A 25,698-nucleotide genomic window follows, 5' to 3' on the forward strand; every position below is an offset into this window, starting at 1 on the left:
TACACTCACATTATGGGGACTTGCTTTCCATATGGGGACAAAAACAAGCCCCCACTACATAAATGATTATAATTTATGGTGTAGACGGGTTTTAAGGTTAGTGTTAGGTTCATGTTTAGGTTAAGATTAAGGTCTGGTTTAAGATAGGATTGAGGCAAGTTTGGGTTAGAGTAAACCTGCAGGAAATGAAAATAGGTCAATGCAGTGTCCTCGGAAGTCATGTGGAGACGCCTGTGTTTGTTGTTATGTGTTTGAGTGTATGTATTTACATGTGTAGTGATGTAGGTGGGAGATTGTGTTGCGTGTTGCGTGTTTATGTACTCCCTGCCGTGTGGTATCAGCGTGGTTACCATGAGAACAGCACGAGGGTGACATCACTGCAGCAGTGTGACATCATTGCCAGACGATGACTCATACTCTTGGCTCACTGTTGTGTGTGTGTGTGTGTGTGTGTGTGTGTGTGTGTGTGTGTGTGTGTGTGTGCATGCGCGCGTGCGTGTGTGAAGCTGCAATCAGAGGAAACACATGGGCCAAAGCAAAACAAACACTTGACATTCATGTGTTTTATTCTATGTAACAAAAATAATTACATTGTCTTTGTTCTAGCAGCCTACAGTAACAATATTGAAAACAAAGAAAACAAAAAGCAAAATCATCCGACGGGACAAATAGACATTTACATGAACATCATAGAGAAATGTTGAAGAATAGCATTATATTGCACAACTGAGCACAAATGGTCCCCTGTCCAAAAAAAAAAAAGTACAATATCCATGTTCATATTCATGTCACACAGCTCAGAACACCTGCCCAGAGCTTCCTGGGGACCGACAGCTGATGAACTGCATCATGTGATCAATACAGCATCACCTCATGTTAAACTCCACCTGATACAACCACACAGCAGTACTGTAATATACTTCAGTATTCTAACGCAACACAGTCCCATCTTTGGCACATAAATCTTCAAAGAGTAAATCTCGGGTTTTTGTTAATGTGGTTTTGAATTGGATGGCGCACGGGAAATATCAGATGTGAAAGCAATCAAAACAATAAAACAAAAACCATTTGTGTCTGCAGTCTGCAGGTAGGAGAGACAGAGCGGCTTTCTCGCTCTGAACCACCGCTAATTAGGATGGACAGAAGCTAATCAGTGGAGGAGGGTGGAGATCAAAACATTGTGGCGCCACTTTGTGAGGCAATCTGCTCGAAACAAACTGTTTTGCCGCGTACCATCTTAGTCAAAAACACAAAGGAGGCAACAAAACACTTTCTGGTAGACCAACTCTTATTTTTGTTTTTTTAATAAGTGCAAAATATCTGCACTTACCTCAGCTAAGTGACTATAATTCCAATAAATTCATACACATAGTAAATTGTATGTCAAATTACACTGATTCTGATGTCAGTATTTGGATCTTCACTTTCTTTTTCATCTACAGAGTGTGTTAAAGAGCTGCATTAGGCTAATATTTATAATTTTTTGTTTGGTTTTGTTTGTTCTACCACTTGGGGGCAGTAAACAGAATATAACAGAACAGAATTGTATCACCTTATAAACTTATTATGGTGGACATGTGCAAGCAAACACATTACTGTATGTCAACGGTCCAATATACGCTCACTCATATTTACCTGTGTTTTTTTATCACCACTAACTCCTGTGATATTGTGTTTCTTGTTCACTCGCTGACTTTCTTTAATTCAGTGTAGGTTTGGTTGTGTACAGAACTGCAGAGTTAGGGATCATTTTCTGTGAGTTTGAGAAACTTCATCACAGCTTCAGGTACTATGATTTTTTTGTCCAATACCTTCCATAGTGACATTTTAAAACCTGCATAAAACTGTTTGTTGTCTCCTTTGCCTTTTGCTTTCAGATGCTGCTGAACTTTAAAGTTTCACTTTCAAATCCTTTTCCATTCCAGAAATTTCATGTCTGGTGAAGTTTACCCTCTTGACTCATTAGTTTCAGTTACAGAGGTCCACATTTGCACCTCCTTTATGTTGGATTTGCCCATGGGAATTAAACAGATAATGTCAACCAAACCGTAAAAATTACACTATTTGCCACTTTGAACTTTTTGCCCTTCCTAAAAAAATAAAAATAAAAAAAGATAGTAAGACTGAATCCAGTCTGATTACGTTGTTTGCATTATATAATGTTGCCATGTTTGATCTTCAGGCAAGTTCATTACATCATAAACAAAGGAAGGCTGTGTAATAATTGAGCTGTTGTGAGGTGTGACAATGTACTTCCATCCGCGGGTTGACAAAGTGACAGAGGACACTTTCTTTTCTTTACATCACTGACACCCCTCTCCTCGCACCTCAGGCTTCCCCTGCCAACAACTGCTCAACAATTTCACAGAGACCCCCCTCACCCCACACCCCCCTGCCAGCAACTGACCTGCCAACTCTGCCACTGTTACAAAACCTGACCTCTATTTGTGAGTTTTATTCGTAGAACTGCAACAGTAGGCTACAGCAAACAAAACGACACGTCCCATATTGGAGACAGTACATACCGTATACCAGCGGACCACAAAAGCAAGTGTAGGTGTGGGTAATAATACTCAGTGCTTCAGTGTGAGGGTTTACACTCAGATTTTTACAAAGTTAAACTAGACTGAGGCATCTCTTGTTACACAAATGATACAAATACAAAAACACATGTGAGCACTCGCAAAAGTGTCACACACACTGAGCTTTCACAAGCACTCACAGTTACATCCAGTTCATTACTCTGTCACGCGCTCTCACACACACTCAAACACACACACACACACACACACACACACACACACACACACACACACACACAGGCAGAGTAGCTGTGTCATCATATGAAATTAGGTCTACGCTAGTGGTACATTTACATTTACATGTTATATTTGTATATTCATAAATACGATTATACAGTCGTATTGTAATGTACATGTAGTTTTATCATTACAAAGGGGGATCATTCTTTAGCTTTCGGGAGGGAGCGTGTCCATTGGCTGGTTGAAAAGGAGACAACTCTAATCAACTGACAAGAGAGAAGTCAAATGTTTTTTGATTTGCGGAGAGGAAGTGAGTTTTTTTAAAGCTCATACAGGGTAGGATATATTTGATACTTTTTTATTTCAATAACTTCTCATGAAGAGTGATAACAACTATTAAACATTTTGTAAAATATGCTCCTTGGCTTTATTACTGAGAATTAGAGAGTTAACACTACTTTCAACACATGCTAAGTACAAAGCTACAACCAGGCAACAGTTAGCTTAGCTTTCTACCAAAAGCTGGAGGAAAGCTACTGTAGTTAAGCTAAAAACTTGGCTTTGTCGAAAGGTTAAAAATACGCCTCTTGATCTCTAATTAACACATTATATCTTCATTCTTAATTCTTTACAAAGTTCATTAGCTAGATGTTTTCCACTGCTAAGAGTCTGTCTCCTGTTTCTAGTAAAATAGGCCTACTTTATGAGAGTGGCATCAATCGTATTGTAACTCTGTATCTCTGATCTAAAATTACAGCTAAATAGGTTAATATGTAACATTAGGTTGTAATAGGGCCAACAAGCCGGGCATTTCTGGCTCTTCATTTTAATGTAGCCTACATGTATGAGACCACCTATCTGCTTCAGGAGCACAAACACCACACACACCACACCACACGCAAGGCTTCCTCTTCAACCTTTTGCTGTTTTTCACATTGATTTTAGATCTGAGCTGAGTTCAGCAAAGTTCCTCTGCCTTCACCCATTATCAAAGCGTTTCCTCTCTGACATTTAGGGAAGAGAAAGACAAAGGGGGGAGAGCAGGACAGTGGGAAGAGGGAGAGGTGGTTATTTCAGTAGCAATTGGAGGCAGGTTTGGCCTTTCTGAGAAATACCGGCTCTGTCATACAGCCTGTAATTACTGTCCTGATTATCCCCACTTCACACTGTAGTTCCTATTGCTATAATTACTGGTCTTGCAGAGGAAAAAAAACACATGTCATATTATACTAAATATTTTATCTTTTTCTGTTTAAGAATTTTAGAGGTAGTTCAGTTTTGATAACCAATTTCACATTTTTATTCTAAAATGAAAAAAACTGTGGTCCTGGGAGACAACAAAGCACATTCACCTGCTGATAATGAAATAACTCATCAAAAGTTACATGCCCATTCATTTCATTTCTGAATAAATTTGTTCATTTTAAGCTGGTAATGCTAATGCTAGATATGGAGCTATAGCAAAAACTTTTTTTTATAGCAAAAAGACCTTTTAAACTCTACATAGGTTATTTTCCATTCGTGAACATTGATTAATATTAATAAGAATTAGATTTTATGAAGAAATTCTTATGGTCTCCAACCAAATTGGTTTCCTCCTTTAAATTGCTTTCTAATTTCTGACCATCAGAAGACTGTGAAGGAAACTATAGTCTCATAAAAAATCTACACATAGGGCCTTTAATTATAATCAGCTGATGTAATAATTCAATGTCATTCTTGCTCCTCTCTTAATAACTTAATAATGTAATCATTAAAATTAAAAATATAATATAAATTTGTCACACTACTGTAGGCTATGTGTTACCTCAGGCCACTGCAGCTGGTATGCAAATGTTACCTAAAATAAAGCAGGAGAGCCATGCAGGGAAGACGTTATTCTATATAGGCTATAGGCTTTATTCTAACCTAATTACATGTCTTAAATGAAATGCATGCAATCATAAGATATTGATTTTGCTAGCATGTGTGTGAGAGCTTTATGTGCAGCCTGAAGTCACTGATTAGCACATCAGTATGCTCCACCACACCATAGGAGGCAGCCGTCTGAGACATTCATCACCTGCCCGCCTCATACTTAGAGTGTAAAGCATCTGGACACCATGCTGTAATCTATCGGAGATGCTCCCTTCAAGTGCCATTTGACTGATTGTGGATTGTTGAGGAAATAATTAATGCAACTGCTGCACACATACAAACACACACACCGAGGGCGAAGTTTAAACTGGGTTTCATCTGGGAACAAATGTATTTTGCTCGTAGCATGTTACAGTACATTCTCTCACACATACACACACACCCATACTCACACACAGCTAATGGCTATGTTCATTTGAATAATTCTCTGGCTGTCAAAATAACATTTGCTTCTCTCTTGTATCTCGACATGAACCATATGGACAAAAACAACAGGCTCTCAGTTGGTTTGATGCCATTCTTTTTTTTCAGCCTTTCCCGTGGTGCACAGCATCCAAAAAGTCTGTGTGTTTCGACACTGGCTCTGTGGGTGCCAGAACTCAATTGGCACACAATAATACATTAAAGGAACAGTCTGACATTTTGGGGAGTGTTTTCTTGGTCACTAATACCATTATGTCACCACGGTAATGTCTGTATGGTACAAACCTTGAGCGCTGAGATTGGCTCATAAAATGGAAGCAAGGGGAAATGTGTTTAAGTAACAGGTTTTGTTTTTGCCCCAGAGCTCTGACTTTCTTGAATCTTCATCATTATCACTGTGATGTTGCTGGGCAACCACCTAAAATCTGCATAAACAGCTGCAATTTGGTGCACATATCAACCAGAAGGATCACAATGGGTTCATTGGTAAATTTCAGAAGTCCTGCTAGGCTTGATTTTTTTTTTTTGTTTAACTCTTGGACAACACCAAGCTGTTTCCACCTGTTCCACTCTTTATGCTAAGTGTAACCTAGCTGCAGTTTCACACTGAATGCAGAGATGCTATTAATGATATTAATCTTCTCATCAAAGTCCCTGCAAGAATATAAATATACCCAAACTATTCCTTTAAACAACGGGTGCAGTTTGGGACAATAATGAAGTAGTAAAATCAAATGGTACAGAAGTAATGCATCCCCTGGATAATTTACATCAAATAAAAACAACCCGCTTTTCAGTTGCCTTTTAAAATTAAGCCAGTGGAAGGTTAAGCAAATTGTGCAAATTTACAAATAAAAAAGTTGGGTAGTTGCAAGTAGAAGCTGCAAGACAGCTGACATTTACGCTCAGCTTCACCCTGCAGCATTGTAGTCTCACATGCGAGGCAGAGAGTCTGACGGTGTGAAAGTGTGAGTGACACTCTTACAGTATTTCCTCTGTTAAAATCCCCACTAGATTTTTTTTTTGTGATGTATGCCAAAATGAGCTGGCTGGAGTTCTGCTTCTCACTGATCATCAGAGTGAATTTATAAAGACTGAAGCAGAAGTGCCGCAACGCTGGAAGAAAAGAATGGCATCAATCAGGTGTCCATTGTGTTCCAAACATGGCTCATTTCTAGTCATCACTACCTGAAGGAAAAAGCCTCCCTACCGCTCTCCTCCTCCTCCTCCCTCAACCCCCCCCTCCCCTCCTGCCTCTCTGTTCTCATATAGTTATATCCTCATATCCTTCTCTAGTTTCAACTCAACTGATCCCTCTCCCTCCCCTCCCTCCCTCCCTCCCTCCGTATCTCTAGCCATCCCTCTCTACTTCTGCATGTCACACTGCAGCAGTAGGACGATGGAGGGGTCAGACTTGGCCGCCTCTTTGAACTCTTCCAGGGTGATCTCATCGTTGTGGTCCTTGTCCATCTTGGAGAAGATTTTGTCCACGCGCTGCTGAGGGGTCAGGCCGTCCTCGTTCATACGCATCATGATCACTGTGCCCACCATCTTGTAGATGGCCTGCAGAGGAGCAAAGGGGGAAAAAATAAAAATAAAATGTTGGATATTGTCTTACAATTACCAGAGTGGACATCCTGCCACATCAAACGCTCCTGAAAACAAACACACCTCTATGATCTCCAGCATCTCCATGCGTGTGATCTTTCCGTCCCCGTCCAGATCGTACATGTTGAAGGCCCAGTTGAGTTTCTGCTCGAAGCTGCCCCGGGAGGTGATGGACAGGGCACAAATGAACTCCCTGAAGTCGATGGTCCCGTCACCGTTCTTGTCAAATGTCCGGAACGCATGCTGGGCGAACTTGGAGGCATCACCGTATGGGAAGAACTGAGGGGTGAAATAAGACAATGACAAGGCGATATAAATCATGAGTCAGTCAATTTATGCAGTACTTGGTCTTGGTTAATATGTAATGTATTAATCTCAATATTTGAAGTAATGAGATTTTTCTCAAACCGCACTTGAAGGGAGCAATTTAAAAAAACCTGACATTTTTAATATTGCATTTCTCTCGTTCAATAAGTAATATATTCATATAATATATCAGCTAATGTATCTGCATGGACATTGACCTGCTTGGTTTTCATTTGATTTGCATGTGTAACCACAATGATTGTGTACTGACCACTGAGCATATCATTATTCTTTCATTTCATTTGAATAAAAGCATCTTATTAACTAAAATAATTATTTGCTGTGATTAGAATTCAACTTGTAAATTCGATTACTATTCATATTAGAATTCAAACGGATACATGTGATGATGGACAGGATGCAGGGTTCCTTGTTTTCTTTCCCAGTCCCAGTCAAGGTCAAGTTGTTTACACAGTGACTCTTCATATACAGGAAGAAGTATGTTTATTTTACAATGAAAAAAACTACTGCAATTTTATGTAGCTGCCAGCCTTGAAAAAACTGTCTCTAAGTCTGTATCTTCTTTTGAATCCCTCTATAAAGCATATTTTTTTATCACGAGGTTGACTGATGGTAGTGATTGGGGACAACGCAGTTTAACATAGTTTCACAACAGAGTGTGAACCTAATGTGCAGCGTGTGAGTTTATGGCTCCTGTTCCCTGTTGGGCTTTTCCATACTGTATATGTACAGTCAACAGCAAAACAACAGAAACATAGAACTCCGATGTTAATTACAATTGCAGAAAATATACAGATGTACAGTCTAAAAAGAGACAATAGCACAACAAACAGACAGATTGTCAGAAATGATTAATAAAATTACCAAGAAATTATTTCTATTTCGATGCTATCTTTCATGTTTTAGATTCGCTATATAAAGTTCTTGTTGTTATTGTCCTGTGCAGATTACCACACATACTGTTGTTTTCTGAGTCACTTTAGAATTGAATGACAGTCAATGAGCCTGAGAGGTTATGCAAAACCGATTTAAAAATATCTTTAACTCTTTGTGCGTCCATAAAAAAATCAGCCAGCCTCTCTTTGACGCATCACAGAGGCTCCAGAATATTCTGAGACGCCGACAGAGTCAGTGGCAGTATTACAGTACAGACTCTCTCTCTGTGTGCCCCAAACACAGGATGATTAGTCACAGTGGCAACAGTAACATAAACTTTCTATGCAGCAGCCTAACAATGGTATGAGTCATTTGAAAGGTTTAAAAGGTTCCTATATTCTTATATAACTATGGAAAAAACACAATTTGTGCCGCGGGCTATTAAAAACTTAATGAAACCCGGCTGTACAGGAACTTTCTATTATTCTATAATCACCTTAACATAGAGCTGCTGAAACTCCTCCAGGTTCAGAATGCCAGATGGGCAGTCTTTGAGGAAGCCTTTGTACCACTGCTTGAGCTCCGCCTCATTGAATTCGGTGTTCTTGGTCAGGTCATCCAGCACCTCCGGAGCCAGCTTGCTGTTGTGTTTCCCCATGATGCTTCACCTCGCTGTGGGTGGGAGGGAGGGAGAGGGGGAGGAAGGAAGGGGGGAGGGGGCGGAGAGAGAGAGAAAGAAAGAGAGGGTGAGCACAGGTGAAGAGGTGCTAGACAAACAACAGCAACAGCGGCAATGCCCCTGTGATGTGGCGGCAGCGGCAGTGGCAGCAGCAGCGGCAGCAGCACAGGTCTCTGAGGATGATTACAAACAAGGAATTACCTGCATGGATGCACCTGCAGAGGAGAGCTGCTTTATCTCTGAGTGGCATTGTGTGACAAAATAACACATGATATCCATATTAGCGAGTGATTTATCCCTGCATTCATTTAAAGGGGACATAATGGAAATATCACTTTAATATATTTGGGTGTTTTTCTTGCCTTCTGGCCCCCAAAATGTGAGAATTGACATAAAAATCTGTAATTTTCAGGCTCCCTAGGTTGAAATCCACATGGTTTTATGAGCTGTTCCCTCAGTTGTCTTCCAGTGATGTAACTAGGATCCGAATTTGCATAACCCCACCCCTACCTGGGACCGGTAGAAGGGGCGGGGCAAGCAGTGGTTCATTTGCATTTAAAGGGACAGACACTGAAAGCAGCCGTTCTGAACAGGGCTGTTTAGAGAGGATGAAAAGAGCTGTGATGTTTGATCATTGGCGTATTTTGACCAAAGCATGTCACAGACATGTCTTTAAGGGTGCTTTCACACCTGCAGTTGTTCCGATTCATCAACTAAACCGATACAACTGTTGCATTCTTTTTTCTGGGCCGTTTGTGTTCACACTGCATGATTCTAAAGTGGTACAGCGCTTTGCACTGTGGAACAGTGCCATAGCAACGGCCCATAACAACAACCCATCAGCTGATCAGCAACAATGGCAACAATGAACCACGGGCTGACTTGCAGTAATGAGGGGGTTCAATTTCTTATTAATATTTGGGCAGACGAGTAGCCTATTACGTTGAAGTTCGATTAAAAAAAACCTGACTGGTTTATGACTGGGGCGCATAGACTGTATGAGGCGAGACCTTGAAGTGTGCCTATAATGTGCTATAGCTACAAATGTAGTCTAATAGGCTACATTATTATTATTATTATTATTAGCCTATATGTGACCAAGCGCGCTGTCCGCTGTCTCAGTGCTGAAATGTGAATGAATGACAGAGCGTGTCACTGCCCGTGAGAGAGAGACAGAGTGTGTTGGTCAAGCTGTGTTTTCAGTTTCAGGTGTCATAGTTATGTCAGATGAATTGTCCTCTACCACACCCTAGTTTGACTTTTTTTCTAGTAAACGGGCAGCGTAGCATACTGTATAGTTAGTAGGGGTTGTTTGCGCAGCTCTGCCCGGTGCTGATCGCCCGCGGCGGATGCTTCCTCAACGACAATGCGCCGTGACCGGCTCTGGGTCAGCTTGGAAAGGCTGGTGGACTCATGGCTTGAGTTTGTGTGGCTTTCCTGTTTTGTGTACATTATTAAAAGGCCAAGACGACACGCTGCTGATGCTCCATTATGTTTTTGGAGCGGTTGCCGATGGTCCACCTCCTTCAGTTGCCAAGTAACCAGTCAATTTGTTCCGATACCTGTGCCGATTACGTTATCACTACAAACGAACCGCTCCAGGGCTGGGATGGAAACGAGCCGAGACCGCCTCTCCCAAGCGATCTCGGCTCGCTTGTTTTGTTCCGCATCGAGCGCGATTGGTGTGTTCACATCTGACCAAACAAACCGATCTATGACGTAAAACGCTCCCTGTTTCGGAAATGGTCAGGTGTGAAAGCGCCCTAAGACACCTGGGAACTATTTTAATTTGTGGAAAGGCGGCATAATATGTCCCCTGCAACACAAATTAGCTTTAAAATAATTTCCAAATTCTATCTTGTTATTACCGAGACAGGTTGCACATGTGCATAGTACATATATGTGTGTGTGTGTGTGTGTGTGTGTGTGTGTGTGTGTGTGTATAGGAAATTGATCATTATTTAAAAGGCAAGTAAATCTGTATTGGCCTAAGTGGAGTCATTTGTGTATATGATTGATGCTGCTAGAAAAGGTCTTTCCATTGTGAATATGACTCATATTAATCCACCTCCATAATCACCTCCTGTGACTAAAGCCCCTGGAAGCATCGCCGGTATTTTGTCCATAAAATCTGGCCTATTACCCTGGCTCCGAAACCACACACCTATCCACACAGCTGAGGACCACTGCAGCGCCTTCATGACGCCATGGCTGACTCATAGCCCCGTCTGACAGTGCTCGCACTTTGACACCAGGACACAGCCCAGCCAAGCGACCACAAATCCTCCTCTAAATTGCGAGGAAGAGCGTGGGGTCGGCTTGCTGGCTGAAATATCATCCTGTTGTGGTTTTTATGGCGAGTGAGTCATAGAGAAAGAGGCGACAACACCCCAAGTCACTGCAAACTGCACAAATATTTTGGATTTGCGATATTTGCGAAGTGCGAGGCAATGTAAGAGAGTAAAGGGCTCAGAGGAAGAACAATAAAGGATATCAATAGGAGAGAGGTCATTCTCTCATTAACTTGATTTGAAAAGGTCACATGTGACATAATCAAGCTGAACCACAAAAGAATGAATGTTTGTCTTTTCTAAGGGGTGTTCATCCGTTCATGGAAGTCCTGTTTTCTCTGTAGCTGATGGAAAGTAGCTTCAACTTTTAGCAGCTTCATAATAAAACCAAGCATGTTAAAGGGAAACTACATGTATAAGTCCAGTCGCTTTTCCGCTGTTTTGCTAACCCTCCTCCCAGCCATGTGCATTTGTTTTCAACAAAGCCAGCCAGAAATCAATCCATGGAGCGGGGGATAACATCATATATGTGTGTATATTTATAGTCTTAGCCATCATAACCAGGATATTACCGCTACAGGGCACATTTGTGTCACGGTGCTGCAGAGACGAGAGCTGGGACACCGGGTCGGAGGCTCTGATCTTACAAGGTTGGTTTTCAACCAAGAGACACTAGGTGGAAGGCAGAGAGCCTCCATTCTTCCTCTAACAAGTTACAGGTCATTTATTTAACCATCACAATTACTCCAAAGCTGTTTAATTAAGGTAAAATACGTAGTTCCTCTTTAAGTCGTCTGTTTCCGAAGAGTAGTTTGTATTTAAATTGTGCAGTGACACCAATGAAAACAGACTCTTGAGGAGAATTTTAAGAAGGCGACTCTACGGTGGCCCAGACGGGTCAAGACAAGTCACAAATAGAAATGCCAAAAAAAGAACAGATAAATGCAAATGAAGCCACGACACAAACATAAAAACAACTGTTTTTTGCATTGCATTGATCCATCTGGGCCACCGTACTCCTCTTCCAATGTTGCATCTCACGATTTTTCTACATCAGTTTAAAAGCTTAACTAATGTAATCAAGACACAAGTACAGCAACACACACACACATACACAGCTTCACTGCTGGAGGATGGATGGAGACAGATGCTGAGGGCGGCTGTGCAGAGGAGGAGGCTGATGTTGTGGCACAGACACCTGTAGTGCTATTTCCCCCTCTGTCAGAGAAGGTCAGTTTTGTGAGACACCTCGAGTTAACACAAGAGCCGGATCCACAACGACCTCCCTCAAGCTGCAGACGTGTGAAATGAAAGTTTAACTCTCGAAATGATTGACAGCGTCCAGGTAGCTCAGTAAATCACTGACTGCATCAGAGAAAACACCACCAGAGGAACACCAACCTGAGGCCACAGGCAGTGGGTTTATTTAGGCTTGTACCCGTTTACACACACACACACACTGCACAGAGCTATCCACCACTTTATTTTCCCATGATCCATTGCGTCACACAACAACGGAAGTCGGTTTTAGTAGCATTCTAGCAAGCGGCTAACTGGTAGCATTAGCCACCGGTGTGGGTACCAAACGTGGGGGCTCCGGGCTGCCAAAACCGTTTTGACTAAATCTGATGTTTGTTAAGTCTATAAAACGAATTATTGAACAAACTTTATTATTTTTGTGTGCACATTTTTGTAATTAGTCATGGTTATTGTAGTTGTTAGCTGTCGGACACGACATGAAACTACTCCAGTTAGCTCAGTCATGTTGGAACTAGGATATCCACTGGAAAAAATATTTTTTTCATGGGCCGTTTATTGAGTTATTGTTTATTGACACTGCTAACGACTAACAGCTAATGGTTATAGCCCAGCTAATCTGAAATGTTTGTTCAAAAATTCATTTTATAGACTTCATAAACGTCAGAGTAGTCACAACGGTGATAGTGATGTGAAAATGTGACGTATAAACCTTGTCTGTAGTGTTCTCATTAAAATTACGTGATGATTATAAATAAAGTCATCACGGCAAATGTCTATCAACCAGTCTATGCTATCAACAATACAGTAACGGTGGAATGGAGTGTCATGGTGACACCCAGCGTCAATATTCTCCGGAAAGTGGTGGATAGCATTGTTTCTTATTTCTGACTGAGGACTGAAGCAGAACCAAATGTAGCAGATAATAGAGTTTCCTGTGGAGGATAGCGAGGGGCCGTGACGAGCCAGGCCAGCGAACACATCAGAAACTTATCCCATCTGAAAGAATCAAAATAAACACCGCTCACAGCGGCAAGACAGGCGACCCACGGGCTCCACAGGTTGGATGCTGTCTTCCAGCGAGGCGCTCAGGTCTCTGCCAGCTCATCTCACTCAGGCAGAAACCGTGATGTGGGGGAGTAGATATTCAGTTGGTGGAGGTTATCTGGAGTTGACCCCGGCTGTTTCTTTTTCTTGGATTAGCAAATAAATCACATCTCTGTGGAGCCAATGAGATCCAGTGAGGAATACAGATTAACTGGTTGTTCTCCCATTTTCTCTTTTTGGCTGCCTTAGAAAAGGTGATGCCTATCTGTGTGACTGTGTAGGGGAAGTGTGTATTTGTACTGCTTTGAAGATGTGCTTGTGTTAATGGTGGATGTATAAGACTCTTGATGTACCTAGTCCAACAGCAGACCTCTGAACCTGTGCAGACACAGCAGCTTTAGCAGTGATTTAAAAGGTTCTTACACTGCGCTCACTGATGGATGTTTCCTGATAATAGTCACAAAGAAATGTCTGTGTTCATTAAATACATAAACAGAAAAAATGCCACTTATAGACACAGCTGTACTACGGGTTTATTTAAGATACAACATAAATAGAAATTCATATATTGTTTTTATTTCGTATTAAGAGTGGGTGAAATTCTAATGCGCAATGTCAAAGGCAAGGGCCTAATTTTGGATTACTTTGGGTTGGGGGGGGGTTACGATCTCTGCCCATGTAAGTATTTTTTTAAAGCAAAAAAAAAAGTCAGCATGTGTCCTTGTGCAGGGGAAGAGTGTAAAATACTTAACTTTATAAAAGGATAATTCAATTCTTTATTTTGGTATTCCAATATTTCAGTCATTTACCACCACTATTTTTAATGCATTTTATTTTGTTGTTAATTCTTTGAGTGCCAGACCTTTTATAAAATGGTCAGTGCCATGTGCCAGCGTTTCGGGGCATTTTGAGTAATATTTTAAGACCAAGAGAATATTTTGTATTATGACTCTGAAAACACAAAATAGCTCAAAGGAAAGAGGAGACTCTCTATTTAACTAGAGAAAAAACCATTTGTTTGTACCTTGTTCCATTCTTAATTTATCTTAAGTTGAATAGAGCCTGGTTGCACCAAAAAGAACACTTTTTTTCTAGAAAGCTGAGAAAAATGCATTTTTGTGGAAGAGAGTCTCTCAAGAAAAACAGTGATTTATCCGTTTTAATTTTGGTTTCAAAAACATGTAAGACATCTGAAAATTTCATTTCACATGTTTTTTCATTGTACAAAAAAAAAAAATAATAAAATACAACAAGTAGGAGTCTTACTCTGCAGAGTGATGCCTGCTCTCCTACTCCTCCTGCAGTTGCTGCCCCCTCACCTCTCCTAACCCTCTCCTCCCCCCTCCCCTCCTGCTGCTTCCCCTCGTCTCTGCAGTAGGGAGGGAGACGTCGTGGCGTCTTCAGCCTCTGTGCTGGACGCGGCCGCGCTGATCTCTCGGTTCGTCGTCACAATGTCGGTTTACAGCAACTGGTGAAACTGACTCCGCGATCCGCTTTCGCTTCGGCATTTTGGTGCTGATCATCTAGATGAGTTTACCTTTCCTGCCTCCTCCCATCACTTCATGCTGGAGCTATGCTAATAGCATCCGTGGCTAAGCTTTCCTCCAGCTCCACGTTACACTTGTTCCAGGCTCTGCCCGTCGTTTTTCCTCTAGAAATAGAAACTTTTCCCAACTTTGTTATCTCTGTACCGATCGCACTCGTCTTCTCCTTCCTCTTCACTTCTTGCTCTGATCTACAGTCTTCTTCGTTCTACACATCCCAGAAGCCCCAAAATTACTCACATTGGACCTCATTTATCAAACTTGCGCAGGATCTGGTGTAGATTCTGGTGTAAATATCAGTGTACGCCAAGTGTCACGTGTGATTTACTAAAAGTGTGTACGCTGCTGATTTCGGCGTAGAACCGGCGTGGTGGTGATAAATCCGGCGGCTGAAAACGAGCGTAATTTAAATGTCACGCCCCGATATATTCCTGCTTTAGAGGCGTCGCCCTGCCCCTTTTACGACATGGAGACACGGAAGACGGCCAAGAAGACGGACTTTACTGACGTTACCGCGTTGAACAGGGAGAGGGCGGCAACATTAAATATCTGCACATTGATAGATTGATAGATTTTGTGATTGATAAGCGTCATCCCGATGGATGGAGGCTGCAGACGCACGTGTCACCGACCACGTCAGGAAACCCAGCGATCTCATGAAATGCTCCTGCAGTTTACTAAACACAAGTGATTGAGGAGAAATCATAGGCATATTACTGCTGCGAACGCGACTTTATGACCATCAGCACCGCTGGCATGGTTCGGCTGATGGAGGGATGTGAAACACCGGCCCGATGTCCCGCTGACAGGTCCCGGTGACGGGAAAAAAAAAAAACACTCCGCCGCGGAGATCAGCTGGACCTGGACAGGTAGCGGAGCCCCCCCCCCGGGGGTTCCGGTGTCCAGCAGAGAGAGACTGAGGAGCCGTCCGGTCATGCTCTGGTGCAGGAGATGTTGGAAGTTTGTGTGTGTGATCTACAATAACAGGTCTGTCTGTCATTGACTGTTTCTGTTTACACAGCTGATTAACGAACATCTGTCACGTCGTGGTTTTTAATTCATCTCAGTTGCTCAAAATAAAAGTTGAGTTAAATTTTCAACACGGACTTGGTTGTAGCGTTTCTTTCTTTTTTTTGGGCTACTTTTTATCTTTTTATCAATATAAACAACAACAACATGTGATCCACATCGCTGCGTTATTAGACTATGGTTTAATAATCATTTTGACACAGCAGCACTCGTTCCTGCATGTTCTACGCTGGTTCCAAATGTGCGTATACCTGGTCAGAGCTGGCGTGAGATTTGTGCGTACCGTACGCTCACGCTCAGATTGATAAATGCCGATCCTTGCGGTGAATTTGGTGTACACCCATTTTTTTGGTGTACGCAAGTTTGATAAATGAGGGCCAGTGTGCTCAACAGCGTCCCCATTTACCAGCCGCAGAAAACTGCATTTGACATATATATACGTCAATGGCACTCAATGAGTTAATTAGTTGTGGTGATTACGTAACACGTTTATTCTGAAATGACCAAGCGGTGCGAATGAAGCGTCTGGCGCGATTGTATTCGCGTCTATCGCGTCCGGTGTGAACGCCGCTTAATAGGTGACACTGCTAACATGTTTGTCATAACAACTTTTTTTTTCATGGTGATATAGTGTTGTAAATTTATAGATTGTTCCACTTGCCCCACGTGGGCAGATAATCAATTGATGCAGCTTTAACTTACAGTATTTGTTCAATTTTGATTGTGAACAAGACTGTGCCACGCAGCCACTCTGTGTTATGTAACTCTGGACTGGCTGATCGGGGAAAATATACAGTAACTATGTGCATCGGACTGTGCAAAGTGTCTGAATAATAATGTGAAGCAATGGTTATCAAGCTGTTTTTACATGAATCTCAGTCAAAAACATTGATGTTAAAGAAGAGAAAGAACACTAATGTGGTGTTGGATCAAGTGTCTGAATTCCTTATATCTTTTATATGGTGGATATCAGCATGAACTGCAAGAACTAAACTAAAATTGATTTTAGTATTGGCATCAAAAGCTCTAAACAACGTGACAGCGGACACCCATGCTCTCTAATGACAGTGCATTCAAAGTCATTCCCTCTGGAGATAACATGAATAGCTTTATTCCCTATACTGCAATTTCCCTCAAATATACAGCACTCAACGCCTGCTCTGCACATCCCGCCAAAGGGATCAATTGGCCTGGCAACATGCTGTTGCTGTGCTCAATGACGTCTTTGACAATCCCTTCACGTCAACGCGCGGCACAGTACACAATCACACACACAAACACGCCGGCTTCAACCGGGGGACTAACACCATGTATTAGCCCCATCACAGACAGACCTGTCTCTGACATTCTTATACATTGCAGACAGTCAAACGGTGACATGGAAATTATAAAGGAGGGGGGAAAGACTCAGCATGGGAAGATAAATAGGCCGTGTGTAGAAAAAAAAACATGAGCGGGAGAGGATGACTCAATCTGGATTCACACCTCTGTGGGAGAGGACAAACAGAGAGAGAGGAGGGCATTGAAGAAGTGATGAAGATGGAGAGACAGAGAAAGATGGTGGGATGAGGGGGGGCACAGGAAGATAAGCAGAGAAAATTGTAGAAAATTGTCTCAACAGGCGTTCAATACAGAGAGACATGTATCTTATTGAGTCTGAAGGGGCCTTAATGCATGTTCATTCCAACTGTCAGACTGATAGTAAACACAAGGTCTAATCTGGGTTGTGAATGTGTGGGAGGCTCTGTATGTGTGTTTGTGTTTTGTGCCACTGCATGTGTGTGTGCGGTGATCCAGCTGGATAAGCTGGTTACTATACAGGCGGCAGGTTTGTGTGACAGAGTCTTCCGTTTTAGTCAAGACTGATGATGACTGATGTCTAGTGGGTGAAGCTGAATCGGTGGCAGTTAGCCATAAATGGAAAAGGACTTTCCTTGTCTTAAAGAGGAACTAAGCAGGATTTCTCCCGTGGCTATGCTACATTTTTACTTTTATTAAAAAGCTCCGGAGTAATTATGATTTAACTACATGACTTGTGACTTGTTACGAGTGAGAATGGAGGCTCTCTGCCTTCCACCTTGCATCATGGCTGAAAACCAACCTTGCAGCATCAGTGTATTACCTGGCCACCACCCAGGTGTTTTAGCTTGTCTCTGCAGCACCACGACACGAATGCACTCCGTAACCCATAATCTCTCTTGTTTATGACAGCTAAGACTACACAAATATACACGTTGTAACATCGTATATAATGTTTTCCACCGCTCCATGGATTGATTTTTCTCCAGCTTTGTTGTAAACAAATGCACATGGCCAGGACGAGGGTTAGCAAAACAGAGGAAAAGCGACCAGACTTGCATAGTTCCTCTTTAACAACCACTTCATGCACTTAACACTGCTAGTCACATTCACCCATTCACACACACATTGCAAATGCAGCATGTAAAGTAGCACTCTGCTGCCATACACACACACCGATGATACAAAACTTGAGGGCTGGAGGAATCGGGCATCGAACCAAACCGCCGCCCCGCTGTGTCCCACTTCAGGTGTCAACTTAAAACAAGAATGAACCACATGTGTTCTGCAGTTCTGCCAGCAGAACATAAAACTGCAGTAAAATCACTGAGTAAAGAACAATGACAGATCAAAGTCTGGACCTTCTGGATGCCTCCTCTGTATGTTGAAACACTAATGATATTATATTGACCTACTATATAGATATAGTTGCGTTATTGCTCACAGCCATAATGTAAAGTTAATGTCATATTTTGATTGATTGATTTGTCAAATTCTTGCATAAACTCTGGGTGATGTAACAGGTAATTTTGCTGTGGCCAGTTTGGTTTGTTTAGCTGCTACTTCTGCATGTTGATGACATTGGTCAATGCTGTTGAGTAGGGACAGAACAATTATCAGCATGGCCGATAATATTGGCCGATATTCAACATTTTTCGATAATTTGTATCAGCCATTTTTTTCACAGATAACTGATAAAATAAATGTATTTTAAAACGCACTCCTTTCTTTGCCTCTGATGCAGCCTTTTCTCTGCCTGAAGTTACAACTCTTGGCTGTGTAACAATGTCCCGCCCACTGAACCAAGATTTGTGTTGGAGTTGGTGTTATTCTAGGAAAACTGAAGGTCTTTTTATCACAGATTTTCACAGTGTACAAATAAGAAACAAACAGTAAACTGCATTCAGTCTCATCCCAGGTGTGTTCTTCTAAATTTTGATACCATATTTTTATTGCAAATGAATATCAGTTCTAAATATCGGTTATAAGATTCCTTAATGACTAATTGGTATCAGTATCAGCCCATTGATCCATAATGTTGAGTCGGAATATCGTTGTTTTAAAGCGGACATATTATGGAAATATCACTTTTTGAAGGCTCTTTAACATATATCTGGATATTTGTCTTGTCCCCAAAATGTGAGAATAGACAAAGAAACACAAAACACTTTAACACTGTAATGTTCAGGCTCCCTAGATTGAAATCCATGTAGTTTTACGAGCTGTTCCCTCAGTTGTCTTCCAGTGATGTAACTAGGTTTCGAGGTTGCATAACACCACCCCTACCTGGGACCAGTAGAAGGGGCGGGGCAAGTAGTGGTTCATTTGCATTTAAAGGGACAGACACTGAAAGCAGCCGTTCTGAACAGGGCTGTTTAGAGAGGATGAAAAGAGCTGAGATGTTTGATCCTTGGGGGATTTTGACCAAATAATGTCACAGACATGTCTTAAAGACACCTGGGAACTATTTCAATTTGTGGAAAGGGGGCATACTATGTCTCCTTTAAATCATGTTATAATCTCAGACTTCTGGTTAAAGATGGAAGAAGCATCTGACAACGATGTTATATGGGTTCTTGCTGTTATTCCTCAAACCAAGGAACTGGCAGACTGTTTTCCAGACTGGAGTTCTCATCCCTGTAGAACTGTGTGGGACCTCTCCCCCTGCTCCTTCAGCTCTTCCTTAAGCTGGCCATTTTCTGTCTGGAGGGCCTGCCTGACCTCTTCCTCAGCTGTGAGCCTGGTGACCAAGTAAAGGTCACGTACGGTCAGTCATCCTACTTCTGCCTCCAGGCCCCAGCAAATCCTGACGGAGAAAGCCCACGGATCAACTCCTGATCCTCTCTCACCTTTTCAGCATGTGACTTGTGTTTCCACCTCATCGTTGTCTTCATGTGGCTTTAACTGCTCAGCCAGCTTCCTCTGGACCTCTGTGATAAAACCCTCGGCGTGTTTTCACAGCCTTGATCTGTTTGGTTTGGGTCTCCTGCCTGGTAGAGCGCTCGGTGACCTTCTCTTCCTGACAGGCAACATGTTGCTCTGCTTTCTGGAGGGGAGCCTTCAACACCTCCACCTGGCTGCCTGCAGCCTTGTGTACTATCAGTCCTTCACCTGCTCGCCCCCACTTTTTTTTTTTTGGAGCCAAAGGCTGATACAATCTGTCTAAAGGCCACTGTTGTCACTATCAACAGTCTTTTCCATGTTCAAAGATTTCTATCTCTCAGAACGACGTGTCGCTCTGTGAAACGTCTGTTATGAAATATTTTTGTCTGTTATTTTCTCGATCACTTGCTTTGCAGAAATACGACAAAATTCCACTTCAATATCAGTTTGCGATAACACAGCCAGACTGATCCTGTCTGTACATTTAACTCAAACTCACTCACTGTCAGCCCCCCTGGAGTCAGGAGCATGTGTGTGTGTGTGTGTGTGTGTGTGTGTTGCTCTCTGGGGGCAAACTGGGATCAATGTGTGTCTGTTTGTAATTCAGAGGTTACTGAACTGTACTGAAGTACTACCACACAGCTGATTGTAATGTCCTATTTAGGGATGCAGATGGTGATATACAGTAAGCTTTTCTCTGCCATTTTTTCTTTTCTAAATCTTACAGGTATTTGTTTGCTGGCCTTTTTTTGTTCCAGTAATAAGCAAATGCACTGCACATGGTGTGACAACCATTCATTTTCAGACCACAGTTTACCATGAAACCTGTGTACTGATGCATCTCTGATGACATCATCTTGGCCTTCAGGAAAATGTAATTTGCGATAGTGGTTTTCACTTTTTTCTGATATTTGATCAATAAAAACATCAATGGCATCATTGAAACATCCAAAATAATCAGTGGTAAAAAAAAAAAAAAAACATGCATTAGCTGCAGCCCTATTTTTGATATAGGAATGAATACTTTTGTGATGTTAAAAGGATAAAAGATGATAACAGTAGGACATTAGGTAGGGATTAATTTGGTTCATGTTTTCCTTAATGCGCTCATTCAGGAGTTATCGTTTTACCCATACTAATATGGTTTACTTTAAAGGAGACATATCATGCCCCCTTTCCACAGATTAAAATAGTTCCCAGGTGTCTTAAAGACATGTCTGTGACATTCTTTGGTCAAAATCCCCCAAGGATCAAACATCACAGCATCAACAGTCATTTCAGTAGAAGGTAAACACGAGTACAAGTCACATGACTAATGTGATTAAAACTTGTTAAAGAATTGCAAACAGTTATTCAAACAGTTATTCACACTACAATTATGCTTTACCACTTATCGACCTTAAAAACATTTATTCTGTCTGGTCAGTCACGGCACAAGGTCACAAGGGGAAGAAAACAAGGTTAGAAAGCAGCGGGCTTACACCAGCATCATGATGAGACTCAGGCACTCAGGCTGCAGCTGAACGTAGCCCAGAGGGGGAAATGTGTTGGTGTCCCCGTGACTGAAAATGATTAGCTGGCAAAAGCTGTAATTGAGTTGGAAAGAGAGCAAAAATAGGAATCTGGGCCTCCCATACAGTAGTAATTTCCTGTGTGTGGATGTGTGTGTGTTGTGTGTATGCAGTGGCAATAACCTTTGTGAGAGTGGAAATGTACAATGGACTGTCACAGCAATAGGGGAACAATCAATAGGAGACCAGTCCAATACCAGCCCTCGACGCGAACAACACTCTGAAGTGTGTGTGTGTGTGTGTGTGTGTGTACCAGAACAAAAGAAATAGAAATATAGGAAGATGGAGAAATGTGATGAGAAGTGGACAGCCTGCGTATTGACATGTGGCTGATAAACCACACTGTGAATGGTCTTTGTGGCAGCCTGCCGGACCATCAAAAGCTAAATAGAACAATACGTCGTCTTGACAACAGTTGCCCGGCTCACTGCCAAACAGCCATCCGGCAGAGGATTAGGGTCAGGGCCAATCATAACAGTCCCTCTGCCAACTGGACCTGACCAATCGACTTGCTGATACATGGGTTTGACAAACGGGCTTAATTGAAAATCTAAAAACCGGGCAGTGTGCTCTTCATCCCACATGATGCTCTGTGGTTGACTTGATATAATCTGATGAGTGGTCAATAGCCTGTTAGAAACCTGCAGTCCTATTCATCATTGTACATATAGGCTACATTTTTTGTTTGTTTGTTTACAGATTTTCATTGGCCGAGACAGGGCTGCCATTGGAATGAGTCTTGTTTTGAACATTTTGTAATTTAACATTTGATGATGTCATTCTGTGGTTTTTGATGGATTTGTTGAGGATTGTGGGTGTTTCTGTAGCACCACAACACGTACTTTTGATACATTTTACCTTTATCACCTGATATTGCACTTTAGGTAATATTCTGCCCTTTTATAAAAAGATGTGGTTCTTTCATAAAGAGTGAATTTCCAACATCCAATCACATATCTTTAAATTCTATAACATGTGACAGTAACAGCAGCTAAAGATTTAGCTGTTTAAAAAGATGTTTTTACAATCTGCAGCCTCCGTCATTTCACTTCCACAGTATTTGCCAATTTTGAGTCCCGTCTGGAGCAATAAAGCTGTGTTTGCTCTCAAGTGCAACAATAACACTGTATAGATAGGCCTATATATCACAGTCTTGCATTGAACTGAAGACAGTGTTGCACTGGTCTTGAAGAATCATGAAGTTTGAAATAGAAATGAATCAGAATTGATCTTTTATGATCAGTGACTTGAAAATCTGCTGTACCTGTAATCTACACATAGACAGCTATAACCTGATTTTAGCTCATATGACCCAGTCACCCCCAAAACACAAAGAGCTACAGCACAGTATGCTCCTTTAAGGCCATTGTGAATTTACAGTTTTGTTTGCATCAGCATTATCAGGTAGACTCCCACTCCCTATCTACTTTTTATATAATGACAATGAATCATTGAATTTTCAGAAAATGCACAACATTACAATACATCCTGATATCACTAGTAAAGCTTTTTCCCTCATTGTGCACTCATATTTTCCATAATGTAGTATAGAATAGATTGATTTCAACCATATGCTCCAGCCATTAGTAGCAGTAATGGGATAAGAAGCAGGAGTAGATCGAATTTTGTGGTTGCTATAGAAGTTAGAATAGATTTTTTAGACCAAAATATAATTTTAAAATGTCACAAGACCCATAAGATTCTCCAGAATATAAAGTCAATAATATAATGATAGTACTTTGGGACTTAAAAACAAATATTATGGAGCTGAAGTGTTACCTTCCAACGGTGTGATGTATATGTAAGGGATAATGTATAGTTCGGAGGTTGTTATGGAGAAATAAACCCCGACAGGTTGTATGGAACATGTTTCATTCAACATGAAGGGGTTTATGTGGGTTTATGTGTTTTTATATGTGGGACAGCACAGTCTGGGGGGTGTAGTCAGGACTTCATTTCACTGCTTGTTGTAAGTGTACACTTTGACTTTGCATGTGACAAATAAAGAATCTTGAATCTTGAATCTTGAATCTATTTCTCCATAACAACCGACCAACTGTACATTATCCCGCTTATTACACGGTTTACGAGTGAAATAATTAATTTGAAACATAATGTTGATCAAAATATGACTTTCATCGATTTAAAATTGCATTTAGCGAATCTGCAAGACCGGTCACTTCCGCTGTTTTGCCGAGCCTCCTCCGATCTCAGTGGATCGATGGATTACCATACACGTGTTAAGATGTGTGTATTGTGTGTAGTCGTATCTGTCATAAACAAGAGATTAACTTTACTGTTTACGGGGTGCGTTTGTGTCGCGGAGCCGCGGTGCCACCGAGACGAGAGGAGAGCTGTGACACCGGGTCAGAGGCTCTGATCGCAGGTTTAGTTTCCAGCAGCGATGTGGAAGGAGCCTCCACTCTCCTTGTAACAAGTTACAAGTCGTTTATCTCTAACATCACTGTTAGTCCGACGCTGTTTAATGACGGTAAAAATGAAACACAAGGTAAATATCCTGCATAGTTTCTCTTTTCTGTGCTGCGCTGATCAGAGCGGCGTCCCTAGCAACGGTCTGTTATACATGACGACGGTCCGTTATACAGAAATAACAGACCGCAGAACGCAGCGCTGGACCAATCAGAGAGCAGCATTCAATAGAGCCGTGTAATAAATGATTTTATCATCTACATACATCCCTGTGGTGACTGGAGCAGGAAGGATGCATCACTATAGAAACGCGGCTCACCTCAGTGCAGTTCAAACTCTAATTTAAGACCAGGCAGCATATCGAGCCTGGGGAGAAACACGGGGGACAAAACGGCTGCGTGCGTGTGCCTTTATGAGTCAGACTCCCTGCTAACCTTTGTTATCTCCAAAACACCATGTATTCACCTCACGCTTTTGTTTAATGCCATAATTGTTACATGCACACGGAAGTCTGACTGACTCATGTCTGAGTGCTGCACTAATTCTATTGTTTCTATATCTATATGTATCAAACCAGCACAGCCTTTTAAATGTGGCTAGTACTATTCTGGCAGCACCTACTAAATCAGACAGAAGCATGCACACACACAAATACACAAACACAAACACAAACACGCCACACAAAAACACACTTCCCTACATTACATAAGCCCTGGTGGAGAGCTGTTTGGTTGTTAGGCTCAGGTGTTTCAGCATCAGATAAAAACAGTCTCCGGAACAAATATGCCCATTTCCCGTAAACACACACACACACACACACACACACACAGTAGTGTGTTTATTGTGTAGTGTGTTGACAGTAGTGTAAGAGAACAGGGGAAACGGAGCATGAGACAAATGCCTGCAGCACTTGCTCCTGTACTGAAAGGTATCCTCTCATCACTGTCCTTTGTTAACATGAACATTTAATGTGTTCTGAAACAAAGACCCGGTGGAGGGCGGCAGTTCACCGACACACAACCAACACTGTTATGTGTTGCTTTGTTTTTATTTAAGATAAAATAACACCTCTTATTCAGGTGGTGCCATCTGTGTAGCATGTCTGTGTAAATGGAAATGATGGCACATGGAAAGGGCATTGTAGTTGAATGAGAGTTTGTTAGTAAGGTACAACACTGAATATACAGGTGTATACAAAACAGTGTGTCATTTCTCATTTATTTTACATCTCATCACAAAGTCTGTGTAATGAGTGTCTACAACTTTGAGGTTGACAGTTGGCAGCATCTCTATTTGTTTTGGCACTGACATGGACAAAACTGGACTGAATTGCTGTCTACTTCTGCTCACACTGTCGGGAGAATTTCTGGGTAATTCCCGGTAAATTCCTCAGCACGAAATTCAGATTGTGACAAAATTTCTCACATTAAGGAGGAACTATGCAGGATTGTGTCTTACAGTAACTATGCTACATTTTTGCCTTAAAGGGATAGTTCACCCAAAATTCAAATTTCACTCATTATCTACTCAACCTCATGTCGACTAAGGGCTGGGAGAATTTTCAGAGTCCTCCATGCCTTCTCTGAGTTACGGGGGGGTCCGCGCAGCAGTATTTGTCCATATGATGGTTGTGAACGGTGCTCACTTTTCTTCGTCCAAAAAGACACACCAAAAAACATCCATATACCCTTGTCTGTAATGTCCCTCTTGTATTGAAGCCCCAACATGAGAAATTGTTCTGCCGCTCAGTGCAAA

At 41.7% G+C, this 25,698-nt stretch overlaps 1 protein-coding gene across 1 annotated transcript in view; it reads right to left on the reverse strand.

Moving 5' to 3' along the window:
- Positions 1-6,127: 6,127 nt before the first annotated feature.
- Positions 6,128-25,698, reverse strand: part of LOC146978924 (hippocalcin-like protein 4) — a 28,131-nt gene continuing 8,560 nt past the window's right edge. Inside the window, exons 2-4 of the mRNA XM_085791995.1 lie at positions 8,410-8,585; positions 6,774-6,989; positions 6,128-6,665 (exon numbers count right to left, since the gene is read on the reverse strand). Of these exons, the coding sequence (XP_085648121.1) occupies positions 6,468-6,665; positions 6,774-6,989; positions 8,410-8,571 (576 nt within the window). The 5' untranslated portion in view covers positions 8,572-8,585 and the 3' untranslated portion in view covers positions 6,128-6,467. The remainder of the gene's footprint in view (positions 6,666-6,773; positions 6,990-8,409; positions 8,586-25,698) is intronic.

The sequence above is a fragment of the Trachurus japonicus genome, chromosome 11 (genome assembly GCF_045865225.1).
Source record: "Trachurus japonicus isolate A0001 chromosome 11, Traja_1.0".
Classification (NCBI taxonomy): domain Eukaryota; kingdom Metazoa; phylum Chordata; class Actinopteri; order Carangiformes; family Carangidae; genus Trachurus; species Trachurus japonicus.